At 33.6% G+C, this 15690-nt stretch overlaps 1 protein-coding gene across 1 annotated transcript; it reads left to right on the top strand.

Annotated features, from left to right (window-relative positions):
* Nucleotides 8838-9948, top strand: LOC104763163. The gene is made up of 2 exons (XM_010486570.2): nucleotides 8838-9205; nucleotides 9575-9948. Exons 1-2 carry the CDS (start codon nucleotides 8848-8850, stop codon nucleotides 9934-9936), a joined length of 720 nt encoding a protein of 239 aa, XP_010484872.2. The 5' UTR covers nucleotides 8838-8847; the 3' UTR covers nucleotides 9937-9948.

Genomic DNA, 15690 nt, shown 5'->3' with positions numbered 1-15690 from the left:
TGTGGTGGTAGCTTCGTCCTTTGGGCTTAGATCTCTTTGTTGGCTAAGGTGAGTGCATGACCATGGCTTATCTAAGCTAAGATCTATGTTTATGTGATATTGTGTGTTGTTTGGTTGTTTGTTTTTGGTTGTTTGTGAGTTTTTAGTAGCTCCTGAAGCTTGGATTCGTTCCTAGGATTGTGTGGGACGAAGAGGAGAAGTTTGGAGGCGAGATTCGGAGGTTCTGTTCGAAGGAAATCACTGCTCGACAGTGGTGTCGGTCGACACCAATGTGGTGTTGGTCGACACTAACGCGAGGACGGCTCGGGAACTTAGCGAGTGTCAGTCGACACCATGTGGAGGTATCAGTCGACACCGTTAGGGTTTTGGGGGTGTCGAGTAGGTGTCGGTCGACACCCAAGTGGTGTTGGTCGACACCAGATGTCCAGTGTCGGTCGACACCATTCTGACAGTAACCGGATCGTGTCGAGTCACTTGTTCATGTTCCTGGTTTGTTTTATTGTTGTTGTTTGTGCCATGAGAGATCTTATTGCTTGTGTGTATAGCCCAGTAGATGGGAGGATTGCCTCACTGAGTATTTATCAAATACTCATGCATCTCAATTTGTGTTTGTGGTGCAGGTAAAGGCAAAGTGTGATCGTGGAATCAAGGCAATGAAGAGGAAGATGTTCTAGGGACTCGATTGGATGTTGTCTGGCATTGCTAGGTTACTAGAGTTGGGTCATTAGAAACATTGTTAGGATTGCCGGTTTGGTTTTTCTTGTTGTTTGACATTGAAATGGTTAGGATTGGTTNCGGTTGACTAAGTCGGCACATTTTCTGGCTATTAAGAAGACTGATGGAGTAACAGTCTTGGCTAAGAAGTATGTGAAGGAGATAGTCATGTTGTATTGGGTGCCAGCGAGTATTGTGTCTGATAGGAATTCCAAGTTCACTTTGGTGTTCTGGAGGGCATTTCATGCAGAGATGGGCACTAAGGTGCATATGATTACAACTTATCATCCCCAGACAGATGGACAGTCAGAGAGGACGATCCAGACGTTGGAGGATTTGCTGAGGATGTGTTTGTTGGATTGGGGTGGCCATTGGGCAGATCACTTGAGCTTGGTAGAGTTTGCTTATAATAACAGTTACCAGGCGAGTATTAGCATGGCTACTTATGAGGCTTTGTATGGGAGGCCATGTCGTACACCGTAATGCTGGACTTAGGAGGGGGAGAGGAGCATGTACGGGGCAGATTTTGTTCAGGAGACCTCGAAGAAGATTCGGGTTCTCAAGCTGAACATGAAGGAAGCTCAGGATCGACAGAGGAGTTATGCCTATAGGAGGAGGAGAGATCTTGAGTTTCAGGTTGGAGATAGAGTGTACCTCAAGATGGCCATGTTGCAGGGTCCAACCAGGTCATTGATTGAGACTAAGTTGAGTCTGAGGTATATGGGTCCGTTCAGAGTGATTGAGCGAGTTGGACCAGTGGCATATAGGCTGGAGTTACCTGAGGTTATGCGTGCATTCCATAAGGTTTTCCATGTGTCTATGTTGCGGAAGTGTCTCCGTGAGGATGACTAGTTGTTGGCTAAGATCCCTGAGGATCTTCAGCCCAACATGACTTTGGAGGCGAGACCAGTGAGGGTTCTCGAGAGGAGGATCAACGAACTTCGGAAGAAGAAGATTCCTTTGATGAGCGTCCTGTGGGACTGTGATGGTGTGGAGGAGCAGACTTGGGAGCCTGAGGCGAGGATGAAGGCAAAGTTTAAGAAGTGGCATGAGAAGCAAGCCACGACTTGAGCTTGCCTAGCCTGGTCCCATATGTAGTCCGTGGCTGGAGCGGGAATGGAGTATTCCAGCCCATCTCTCTTGTTACTCGGTCGCTTGGGGTGGTTGGTTGTGCGACTCAGTAACAAGATGAGATGGTGTTTGGGGTACAAAATTTCCGCAAGGCAGTATTTGGAGGGAAGTTCCTTGAATTAGAAGTTGCTATAAGTGGAAAGTTTCCAAAAGTGGTAAGTGCTAAAAATGGAAAGTTTTATGTGAGTTAGTATTTGTCCATTTTTTGTGGCAGAGAGCCTGGGGGAGGGCTTGTGTGGCCTTTGTGGCGGGCTGTTTAGCCGTTGTGTGGCCTTTGTGGCGGGCTGTTTAGCCATTGTGTGACCTTCGTGGCGGGCTGTTTAGCCATTGTGTGACCTTCGTGGCGGGCTGTTTAGCCAGAGTGCCTGTTGAGGTGGTTTTTCGGGACAGATGGTCTTCGTGACGGTCCTTCGGGACGAGTGGCCTTGGTGGCGGTCATGTTGAGGACATTTGTTTGGCCTTTGTGGCGGTCTTGTTTAGGACATTTATATGGCCTTTGTGGCGGTCATGTTTAGGACATTTTTTTGGACTTTGTGGCGGTCATGTTTAGGACATTTGTTAGGCCTTCGTGGCGGCCCGTGGGACAGTGAGATGATCCTTGTGTGGTCATGGGGTATTCTAGTGAGGGGATATGTGGTTGGTAGGACATTGTGTTGTCTTACGCGAGCCACGGAAAGGAAACCTGGATAGGGATAAGACTCAGACGTGTTCAGAATTGTTTGCTCGACTCTTGGGGAACTTAGGTTCTCCTAGTACCGTCATATTCTAAGACTTTGTGGCTTCGGAGTATGGCTGGTATATCGACTTCGGATGACGATCCGAGGGCGCGCTGTAGGGTGGCAACCCGAGAGACGAGTATTGGACTCCCTTACATACATTATGGCATGCGGGTTTAGGCCCGATGAGGAGCCAATATTATGGCATGCAGACTTCAGTCTGATGAGGAGCCAATAAAAACTCAAGGTTTGGGCCTATGAGTAAAAAAAGGTGAGTCCAAAATTCGAGAGCAAATAACGCCTGGAGCGTGAGTCTATCACCTAGAGGTGACCTTTCGTATATCAGTCGGAGGAGTGTGGGCTGTGGAGTCGGTAGCACATGAGTCCTTGATTGGGAGTTGTTCGAGATTCGAGGACGAATCTATTTTGGTGGGGGAGAATTGTAACGCCCGCGAACCAAAACTCTGCGTTTTGGGGGTGGGTGTCGGTCGACACCACTTATTCTGGTTCGATCAGATCGATTAAATTATCGATTTAAACCGGTTTGGTTTAGGTAAAACCATTGAACCAAGCTATTTAGGTGTTTTGTCGCAGTAGAGGGTTTTGGCAAGTTGTGTTTGTCGTCGTTCTCTTGTTTTTGAGAGAAAAGAGAGAAAAACCTTGTTCTTGAGATTTTGGTGATTTTTGAGAAGATTGTTGGCTGTTCTTGGGAGATTTGAGGCTAAGGGGGAGATAAAAGCTTGCTAGGAGGGTTGGATTTGTTGCTATTGGTCTGAATCTTCGTGCAAAGAGGTGAGTGCATGACCATGGCTAATCTAAGCCCTTGATTTCCTTGTTCTTGCTTGTTTGTTGTTGTTTTTGTGTGTTTTTTTGCTGGGGATTGGATTATACAGGTTCCTAATGATGTTTCCGGCATGGGTTTTGAGTATTGGATGATTTGGAGGAGATTGGGAAGCCAGATTCGACTCTCGGCTTCGTGCGGATCGCAGTTGCAGGTGGAGTGTCGATCGACACCAGCAAAAATGGGCATCGATCGACACTGTGGGGTAGTGTCGGTCGACACCAATGCCAGTGTCGGTCGACACTAGGCTGGTGTCGGTCGACACCTCCCTTCCAGTGTGACGATGTTCGTTTTCATGGTTTGTGTGTTTTGTTTGTTGATTGTTTGGAACATTGGAGTTATTGTTGCTTGTGTGTATAGCCCAGTAGATGGGAGGATTGCCTCACTGAGTATTTATCAAATACTCATGCATCTCAATTTGTGTTTGTGGTGCAGGTAAAGGCAAAGTGTGATCGTGGAATCAAGGCAATGAAGAGGAAGATGTTCTAGGGACTCGATTGGATGTTGTCTGGCATTGCTAGGTTACTAGAGTTGGGTCATTAGAAACATTGTTAGGATTGCCGGTTTGGTTTTTCTTGTTGTTTGACATTGAAATGGTTAGGATTGGTTATTGGTTATTGGTTATTTGATTATGGATTATTATTGGTTATTTAATTGGTATTGGTATTCCGCTGTTATTTTTGATTGTGGTTAGGTGGCTAGTGGGTATGGGACCACTAGTCGTAGTTAATTATTATTATTATTATTATTATTAAAAAAAACGGGTCAGGTCACTTCACCCTCATTACCTAGAATGTTTTGGATCCACATAGGTTATGCTAGAACCCTGGTTAATGCTCAAATTGTGACATTGTTTGCGGTATCCCACAACTGGAAGAACCATAGCTTTCTTAACTCTTTACCAATTAGCTTTTCTAGTTCTCAACCAAAACCTTTCAGTCGAACCCTGTTTGTAGTACCATCAATCCAAAAGAAAAAGCGTGATTTATATCTATCATTGATAAACCGACTACATGCTTTGTGCGGATTTCTAAATATCTTTGGCAAAAGGCACCATATGAGAGAGAACTCACCTGCATTGTTACGGTTTGCCATACTTGGGTGGCTTGTTTTATGTCATACTCCCCTGGTATGGTCTGATTATATTGTAAAGTTTTGCAGCTTTATGGTCTATTGCCCTGGACTCCAATGCTCTCATCCGACGAAGCAAAGCAATCATCCTTCAGCATCCGCCAACAAAATCCTATCCATGTCACTAACAATCCAAAAGCTCAAGCCTGCTCCTTATATCCTATTGGCAATCCGACTACATGCTTTGTGTGAATTTTTTAATCTCTTTAGTAAAGAACGCCAAACAAGAGAGAACCCACCTTCATTGTTATACCTTACTATATCTCTTTAGCAATCTCTGGCTTTTGTTCCCTTTGTATGGTCTGAGTATAATAGTCTGCACCTCTTTGGTTTTGTATGACATTTGAGAAATTTTAAAGCTCTATGATCCTAAAAAAAAACTGGAAAAAATTAATATGAAGAGAAAAATATAGAGGAGAAGAGATGAAAGGAAAATGATGAGAGAGTACACATGGCATAATATGTGCTGCTGACATGGCATTTTGAAGGAGAAAGTTAGGCAACTTTCATAGTATGGATTATATTTGATTATTTTATTTGTATGTTGTAATCAAACACTATTTACTATTATAAATAATTTATTTTGCGAGTTTAAAATTTTAATCATGTTGAACACAAAAAATCTATTTTTTCTAAAACTATTACAAAATTTAATTAATTAATTTCATATCATTAATTCAACATTTTAAATTATCTAGGGTAATATATCATGTCATCGTTATCTTATTTTTAAAAATATCCATCACCAGATCTTCTTTCTTCACTCATTTCATATATAGTCTTTTCACATCAACATATGGCGATTAAATTAATTTCTAACTTTAATGTATTATATTCTTTATTACTTTAGTGATTTTGGCTACTAGCAAATTACCCTTTAAAATAATATACATTTTTTAACGAAGCCATGGAAGATGGATTGATGACGGAAGCGGGTTCAAGATATGTGGGTTTTGCCGTTCCTCGAGAAAAAGTGGAAGCCATGGAAAATGGTTAACGTAGATAAGATGTGAGATTGACTAACTCTTTTCTTGCTCACAGTCACTGGAACACCCTTACTCAACCAGATCGAAGGAAATTGTGATTATCCAAGCCAAATCTTGGCAGTAGCAGCAACGACAACAACTAACTAGCTAACCATGGTTTTGGATTGTTTAGTTAATCTATCATCTTAAATTAATTAATTAGTTCATAGTAAATCCTTTGAACAATATATTTATTATGTTTCTTTCTTTGTCAACCATTTGAGCACAACATACTGGTCCATCAGCCAAATCCCTATATTCGTAAGGAGCGGGAATTTGATCGGTGTGATATTATCTTATGCATTAAAGACTTACCATTGACCACTACACTAAAGTAACTTCACGATTTATTTATGTTTTTTTTTCAAATAATATTTTTATTAATTTATTTATTTTTATATTTAATTAATTATTTTATATGAATTTAAAAATACTGATATTTAATATTAATATATGTATTAGTAATTTGTAAGTGATGAAAGTGTTTATATTAAAATCACTTACATAACCTGATTTTGAACAAGTAACATCATGTTTTGTAATGGACACAAGATAAACATGATGCCAATATTATGTATAATTGCATCACTTTTTAATAAAAATATTTAAATTATTTGCATCAACACATTTTACATTAATTAAATATGATTAATTTTTTTTCATCATTTATAAGTAATACAAAAACTCAAAATAACCTTAGTGAAGTGATCTTAGTGCAGTGCCCAATGGTAAGTCCTTAATGCATCAGGCACCATCACACCAGGGATCGAGTTCCGCTCTCTACGAATGTAGAGATTTGGCTAATGGGCCAGCCTGTTCTGGCCCAATGGTTGACAAAAAAAAGTAATATAAAAACTCAAAATAAGTCATACAAAATGATATTTTTTCTTAGTGTTTCATTCACTTTTAGTTGAACTCTTTGATAATAAAAGATATAACAAATTTAAATATCTAATAAGTATTAAATATTATTATTGATATATTTCAACTTAATCAATTTAAAATATTATTAATATTATAACTTATAAAACATTTAAATTATCATGGGATATGTTTGGATTAAAATCTATACTAGTATTTTTGCTGCAGTTTTTGCTCAAAAATAGGTTTTGGAAAGTTTTTACATTTAATGCATTGACTTTAATATTAGTTACCAAAATTTTCTAAATTAATTATAGGTAAAATTTTTTAAAATAAGGAAATCTTTCTACCTCATTCAAACATAAATATATGATTCATTTTAATTTATATTTGAATTATTTTATAATACATTTAGTTAATAAAAATTATGATTTTTCTGCATATGATGTAATACAAATTTTTTAAAACAGACATATATTACTCAATTTACGGGTACAATATCCCACATCGCCTAAAAAAGTTGGATAATGGTTCAGGGTCATACTATAAAAGAGACTAAAATGATTCATAATACAAAATGCTTGATTTATCAGGTATTTAAACTTAATTTTTTTTTTGGTTTATTCCGGTTCATTATTTTTGAAAATTTAAATATTATAAATATTTCTATTTTTTAGAAAGTTAAACTTTATAAAATGTTAAAAATATTTATACATTTATGAAGTTTCAAATTTATAAAGTTTAAATATTGTAAATAGTTCAACTTTAAAAAAAGTTAGAAGACCTTTAAATTATTAATCATATATTTAAACTTTTACAAAACTTCAAATTTGAGAAATACTCAAACGATTTAAGAATCTAAGTATTATAATATTTAAACTTTATAAGAAGGGCCAATCTTATATAATGTAAATGGTTACAATCTTAATAAATAACATATAAACTCAATATAATATTATAATACAAAACAATAAATATTAAAAATTAAGACGATATAGTGCAAGTTAAAATATCTCGGGACGGAGTTATATAGCGGGACGGATTTGTCGATATTTATATAAATTTTAAACATCATTTTTGGTCATTATTTTGTTAACTATACCAGTATAAGAGAATAGACATATCTAATTAAATTGATTAAATAAATATTATGTAAAAATAAATTATATTGCGTTATTATATGGTTTAAATTTTAAACTATAAAAACATAATATTAAAAATTATTATATAATTATAACATATTTAACCAACAAATAAAATTTATAATTTAAATATTTTAGTTAAAATAATTTACCGCGGGTTCTAATCTAGTTAATATAATATATTCTTTACTCGCACTTAGCTACGGTTTATTTCCTCATTTGTTTAGTTCCTCATTTATATGTTAAAACAGATTTGTTTAACTAAAAGTGTATGAAATACAAATTATATTGTAGTACCACATATTATTTTTTTTGTAATTAGTATAAAGAAAAACATGAAAGGATTGATGAAAACCCCCACAACCGGACTGTCTTAAAGTGGAATCCATAAGAAGCAGAAGCCTAGGCAAAATAACAAAGACATAATCATAAGTTGTAGAATCTCCAAAAACAAAAAATAAAAAATAAAAAACCTAAACTCACATTTAAGTTTGACTAGGATAAGAATAAGACATCTCTGGTGTAACAATAAAATTCTTAAAATGGTGTTTCTTCAATAAGAAAATTTGGAGGTAACAAAAAAACATGCACTTATGTTCTCGAACAGATAAAATTCTACAGTTGATGATTACTAATTTTAATATATATATATATATATATATATATATTAAAATGAATATGTTAATAAATATATATATATATATATATATATATATACCAAAATGTTTTTAATATAAAATGCATTATACGTTGCATTTACATTTTTATAAATAATACATAGTTTAATTATGTTAATAAAATTGTATATGTTATCTCTCCGCTTTATCATTCATTAGAATTAAATATTTGTTTTTCTATTTTACATTTATAATTGGAAGATGAATGATTTTCAAAATAATTATCAAACCTAATTAATCAGTCAAGAAAAACTATAAATGCTAAAAACATGTGTTCAAAATCTAAGAAGATTAGAATGGTAAAATTTAATACTGAATTTACAATTCAAACCATAATACTAAATTATACTAACTAGTCAACAAAATTAAATAATCCGCCAAATAAGTTATTCATAGTCATAAATAACGCGCCAAATTTGAAATTAACCAAATAATAAAATATGTTGACTTTGAATTGAAAATTTTCATTTCATTACCTTTTTTTATTACTTAAAATTGTATAAAAGGATATGTAGACAAATGGTGTAAACACACACTTAAAGTTTCAATATGTCTTCTAATCCAAATATGTTCAATATATACGGTGATGATATCGTAAACCATCGTGCAATGTCTTCCATCAAAATGAATCAAAACTCCAACATGGTTCAATCGATGTTCACAACATCTAATTATCATCATATGAACCATGCAAATTTGTTTGCTTCTACTCCTTCTTTTTCTTCTTATCAAAATTCACATCTATCTTCATCTTCTTTTCTATTTAATATGATGAGGAGAAACTCTGATTCTGCTTCTAGTGTTGAATATTTTCCTATCAATACACTTAATAGTACCAAATATGAAATTGAACGTGTCAATAGTGTCATGGATTCTAACCCCAATATTTGGATTCCTGTTTCTCTTCCTCCAGATTTTCTTGGTAATCAGGGCAAAGTTTTGAATCCAACACCTCTTAATATCGTTTATCCGGACCATGATCATGATGTTCCTCATCATTATGCTGATCCTCCTCATCATCATCCTGCTCCTCTTCATCATAATGTTGCCTTTCCTCATCAGCGCAAAGATTTGAATCCAACACCTCTTCGTGTTGTTTATCCCGGTCAAGATTATGCTTCTCCTTGTCATTCTGCTGATCCTTCTCATCATTATGATGCTCCTCCTCATCATGCTGATTTTCTTCCTCAACAACGTAAAGCTTTGAATGTGACACCTATTAGTGTCATTTATCCATACGATTATGTTGCCCCTCCTCATCATTCTGCTGCTCCTCCTAATCCTCCTACTACTCATCCTCATCATTCTGGTGCTCCTCCTAATCATCCTACTACTCATCCTCATCATTCTGCTGCTCCTTCTCATAATTCTGATATGTTTGCCTCTTCATCAAAGCAAAATCATGTTCCTCAAGATCGTCGATCTTTGAAGAAAATTCTCAAACCAACCAATAATTTTGATTCTGAAGAAGATAAGAAAAGTGGTGATGGTGAGTATGATGGTCGTACACATAGTATACCACGTGAAAAAAATGGTCCATATACATGTCCCAAGTGCAATGAGGTGTTTGATACTTCTCAAAAATTTGCTTCACATATGTCTCTACACTATAAGAGTGAGACAAATAAAGAAAGAGCTCGGAGACTTCGTGCAAGAAACAAAAGCAAATATCGGAAGTTCATGGCGACTCTCAGATGATGAAATTGGTAGTAGTGGAATAAGTAACGAATAATGTTTCCAATATATTTTGCTCTTAAAAGAAAAGCTTATTTATAATTTTATTTCCATTGTATCTTTTTCAACTTATTTTATTTTCAGCGAAGAAATGCAAATCTTATTTATTTATAGAATGTCATCTTATTTGTTATTGCTAGATCTAGGTATTTTGTAATCTTAGATTGCTCTTTAATTTTTTAAGTTTGGTTATTCCTTTATAAAGTAATTTCTTAAATTTCAATAAATCATATGCATTCACAATTACGGTGGTTAAGCCCTATTACACTTTTAAGTTAAATTACATAAGTTCTTTATTCATTTGAAATAGCAAACGTAATTTTTTTGATGGTATAAATACTTCTATTGTTCAACCACCTCTGCGACCGATCCCACAAGAGTTTGACTCCACTAAGTCGCGTTACACCGCATAGTAGAGATTGACTATAATTCAGGTCTTGTCGATTCAATGATGACAAAAAAATGCTTCTAATGTTTTTTTTTATTTCTTTCTTGATATAGTTTCATATTTACAGTAATTATAATATATAATGATTTTTTTTACCTTTACAATTTTTGACAATAATTCTCCAGATGTAACCAATGTTTGATTAAGATTACATTTTCTTGTTGTGATAAAAATAGAAAATAAAGATTTAAATCATAATCCCCACTTCAAATTTTAATTTTTGAATTGTACAAAAGATATATAGTTTATATTTTTCTCTAATACAACATAATGAAAGTACAAAATTAAAAAGAAACAAAAAAATATTTTTAAATATATATATATATATATATATATATATATGAATTTTATAAAAAATAATGGATCAGCTGATAATTGAGTATATTAAAAGAAAATGAAATTAACATATAATGATTTGTAGCAAAAATACTAGTTTCTTAGGAATACAAGTTGTACTAGTTATAAAACTTTAACAATTATACTTCTTTACTGCCAGTTATACCAGTTCTAATAGTTATACCACTTTTCTTAGTTATACCAGTTATATCACTTGTAATAGTTATATTCAGTTTTTTTGTTCTACTATAGTTGAAAATTGATTCTTAAACCGAAAACAATTATCTACTTACTACTCACTATGAATAAACCACTAACACCCATTGTGTAGAAATGTTTTGACTGTAACATTTTAATATAGAAATGTTAATTTGATAAATATTACAATAAATGGTAACTGTTGGGTCAAAATTAGCATATATATTTGCAGTAATATATTATAGGAGATATGGTCAAAGATCCTTTTTTTTTGTAACCATATCTATAGAAACATTTTTAAGTACATTTAAAAGTAACCTCTGATTAAATTTATAGTTATAAAAAATGTCATTACTTAGTAGAGAAAATAAGTTAGCACACATAGGGTATTATGGACTGTATATCAATACTTATCTATACATCCAAAAAAACCCTTTACAATTAATTTTCTATAAAGGTTTTGAGAAAATTAATTTAAAATGATTATAATGCACAATTCTTATCGTTTTAAGTTAAAAAGATTTTAAACGGTTTTATAGAGATTTCAAAATTTTCTTAAAATTTTTAATTAAAACGAAAATAAAACATAAGTATATTGTTTGATAAGGTTATATAGGATTTTAATAGGTGTTAAGAAAATATAAAAAGGTTTTAAATTTTTGTAAGATGTTTTTTAAGTATATATATGATTGACACACTTTTTACTATCTTACATGATTTTAAAAGGTTTTAATTGTAAAAAAATGAAATGAGTTGTAAAAACATGAAACAACCTGAAACAGTCTTAAGCATACACTTTATGATTCCTCGTTTTATTCCTCTATGAATCTAACAAACAAGTTGTGGAAATCTGTAACATCCGCGAACCGAAATCCCGGTTTGGGATGTGCATCGACCGATGTAAGGATGGTGTCGGTCGATGCAAGGTCAATTTTGTGCGGTTCGAGTTTAAGTCAAACACAGCGTTTTGGGTTAGGAAACCCTGAAGTCGTGTTTAAAAGGGAGTTATGTTGTCATTAAGCATGTTTAGCCGTTTTTGAGAGAAAAGAAGAGAGCAGAGAAGTTCTCAGAGTTCTTAAGCTTTTGGGTGAGTTTTTGGGAGATTCGTAGCTGTTCCTGTAGAGATCTGTAGCTGGGATCGTGGTAGGAGCTTTCTAGGAGCGTAGATCTTCCTGTTTGTGGTTAAGAATCTTCTTGGCAAAGGTGAGTACATGACCATGACTTATCTATGCTGGAGATTCCTTTGATCTGCTTGTTTTGTGTGTTTTATTGGCTAGTTAGAATGTTGTTGCGTCGTAAGAGACTTTGGGAAGCTTTTTGTGACACTGGTTTTGTGTTCTTGGTGATTAGGGACGGAGATCCGGCGAGACGCTTTGGGGAAGAATTATGCTCAGCATGTGCATCGGTCGATGTATCGGTCGATGCAATGCAAGGATGACACGTTTGACCTAGGAGCATCGGTCGATGCCATGTGGAGGCGTCGGTCAATGCAATTAGGGAATTTGTGCAATGTCGAGCATGCGTCGGTCGATGCAGTGTGAGTGTCGGTCGATGCAAGTGAACCTTGTGTCGGTTGATGCAAGCTTGTGTCAATCGATGCGTACCCTGTTGGTGTCGGTCGATGCGGATGTCTAGTTTGTTGTTGGTTATTGATTGTTGTTTGATGGTTAGAGTTATCTCTATTGCTTGTGTGTATAGCCCAGTAGATGGGAGGATTGCCTCATTGAGTGTTTAGAAAATACTCATGCATCTCAATTTGTTTTTGTGGTGCAGGTAAAGGCAAAGTATGATCGTGGAATCAAGGAAATGAAGAGGAAGATGTTCTAGTGGCTCGATTGGTTGTTGTCTGGATTCTGTTAGGTTACTAGAGTTGGGTCAATAGAACATTGTTAGGTTGCTGGTTCTTTGTTCCATGTTGTTTGGATTATTGGTTTAATTGTTATGGTTTAATATTGGTTATTGAATGTTGGTTATTTAATGATTTATTGGTATTGAATATTTTTCACTGTTTGGTTTGATTGTGGTTAGGTGGCTATTGGGTATGTGTCAATAGAACATTGCTAGGTTGCTAGTTATTTGTTCCATGTTGTATGGGCTATTGGTTTAATTGTTATGGTTAAATACTGTTTATGGAATGTTGGTTATTTAATGGTTTATTGGTATAGACAAGCCAAAATTTTACTAAAAATTGGAACGATTACAAGATGAACGAGCATGTAAAACAATCTAAGAATTGGTCGAGTTGCTTAGATGATCTTGCCATTAACTTTGCTTTATAAAGAATTGTGGATCCCTTTATTACGTCAACCCTTCGGTATTTATATAGAGTATCATATTGATTCGGCTGGTGGAATCCCAAAAATGCCCTTCGCCGATATGGCTTAGTTTGTGGGCTTTTTTTGATGGGCTCATCCATTGATTTGGGTCAGACCCCTTTTTTTGGGAAGAGATGAAACTTAACCCTAACAAGTCTCCAATTTCGTCTTCTCATATTCTTCTTATAGAACTGATCTTGAATGCTAAAGTGCTCATCCACCATGATTTCCTTCTCCTTTGTTATTATCTTAACGACCATCCAACACGTTCACGAAAAAACACATCCAATCAATTTATTTGTTATTATCTTTGCCTTTGTAATTCCCATGTAATGTTACAATTTACAAATAAACAATAGGACCAAATTGATTTACTGAAGTGTCGAATACTATGTGAATTATTTTTTACTTCTTGAAAGTACGAGAACACTCAAGTTGTCATCAAGACAAGCAAGAGTCATGAATTAATCAACTGATGTACATAGGAGCGTCATTTAGAATTTAAGAATCTACATATGCCTTGTAATGATATATTCACTTGGTAGCAACAACGTAGAGTTAGGGCAACAAATCCTCCAGAATTCAAAATATTCATAATAAGCTTAATAAATCAAACTTACAATTTAAAATTTCAATTGTCTAATACATACTCACGAGTATCCCAACTTCTCTCCTTAGGCCATCATTAATGGGAGAACACCAAGGGTGTTCTAAGCCCAAAAAAATTATAAAAATAATGAATAGTGGCTTAGAACACTTTTTTTAGTTCTTTATGTAGAACTGATTTAAGCCCAGTTCTTATTTGACGTGGCTTCATGTGATTGGACGAGATTTTTTGGAAAAAAAGAAAATATTTCATTTATATAAGTAAGCAATTTAAATGTTAATTTATAAGTTTTTATAATTGTAATATGTTTAAGAATATTATATTAATTTATAAGTATATAATTGCTTTTATATAAGTATGCAATTTAAATGTTAATTTATAAGTTTTTATAATTGTAATATGTTTAAGAATATTATATTAACTTATAAGTATATAATTGCTTTTATATAAGTATGCAATTTAAATGTTAATTTATAAGTTTTTATAATTGTAAAATGTTTATGAATATTATATTAATTTATAAGTATACAATTGCTTTTATATAAGTAAGCAATTTAAATGTTATTTTATAAGTTTTTATAATTTGTAAAATGTTTATGAATATTATATTAATTTATAAGTATACAATGGCTTTTATATAAGTAAGCAATTTAAATGTTATTTTATAAGTTTTTATAATTTGTAAAATGTTTATGAATATTATTTCACTATATCTTTATTCTAAGAACACCATAATTAGTTCTCCCATTTTTTTACCTATGATCTTAACAACTGATCTAACATTATTTTCACTATATATTTAATCTAAGAACACAAAAAAAAGTTCTCCCATTAATGATGCCCTTATAACTTTCATAGAAAACTATATTGAATTTGTAATGCATTACTCCAAAGAAAACTCTTTCAGACATTCTAGAAGACCCAAAACAAACTTAAGCTATGAAAAGGTTTGAAAATAGTTTTTAGAAAAAAATATTCAGTTGTTATAGAAAAATAGGTTTATTCCTGATATATTATACATTTTTAAAAGATTATTCAGATATTTAGTGTTTTGGGTGTAATTACAATTAACACCCTATGTTTATTTTTTTTAATTCCAAAATATTAAAAAAGTACACATCAGCAAACGATTCCACGTCATTCTTGACAATAAACGTCTGATTTATAATACTTCAAGGCTGAGTTTTAATATTTAAAGGAAAACGAAAGGTCTCGTAGATTCATATGACGGCTGAGTTATAATGCTTGGTGGCTGACTTATAACAAGAAATAAACTGAAAGTAAACGCCTGATTTATATTTACTTCACGACTAAGTTATAATACATAAGGGAAACCGAAATGTTTCATAGATTCATATGACAGCTGAGTTAAAATGTTTCGTGGCTGACTTATAACAATAAATAAAAGTAAACAGCTGAATTTTATTACTTGAGGGCTGAGTTATAATACTTAAGAGAAAACGAAATGTCTCTTAGATTCATATGATGGCTGAGTTATAATGTTTGGTGGTTGACTTATAACAAGCAATAAACTTAAAGTAAACTTGTCGTGCGTTGTTTCCGCATCTATCTGCACAACTCTACACCCTGTATCATCGGTGTTAAATACATATTTGTGTTTCTTTACCCAACTACCAGAAACAACAATTAACGGAATTGGATCCATTAAAGAAAATGAAGAAGAATAAGGAAAATTAATAAGAATGAGTGTAATTAAGAAGTGAAAACAAGGGGAAAAACAAGGCGAAGAAGAAGGTAAAAACATGTAAATCCTTCACTTTTGAAGGGATGACGTTTCGTATTTCCGGAGAAGA

Source organism: Camelina sativa, chromosome 18 (assembly GCF_000633955.1).
Source record: "Camelina sativa cultivar DH55 chromosome 18, Cs, whole genome shotgun sequence".
Taxonomy (NCBI): domain Eukaryota; kingdom Viridiplantae; phylum Streptophyta; class Magnoliopsida; order Brassicales; family Brassicaceae; genus Camelina; species Camelina sativa.
The sequence above is the reverse complement of the archived record's forward strand: the minus strand, read 5'-3'. Positions and strand labels throughout refer to the sequence as shown.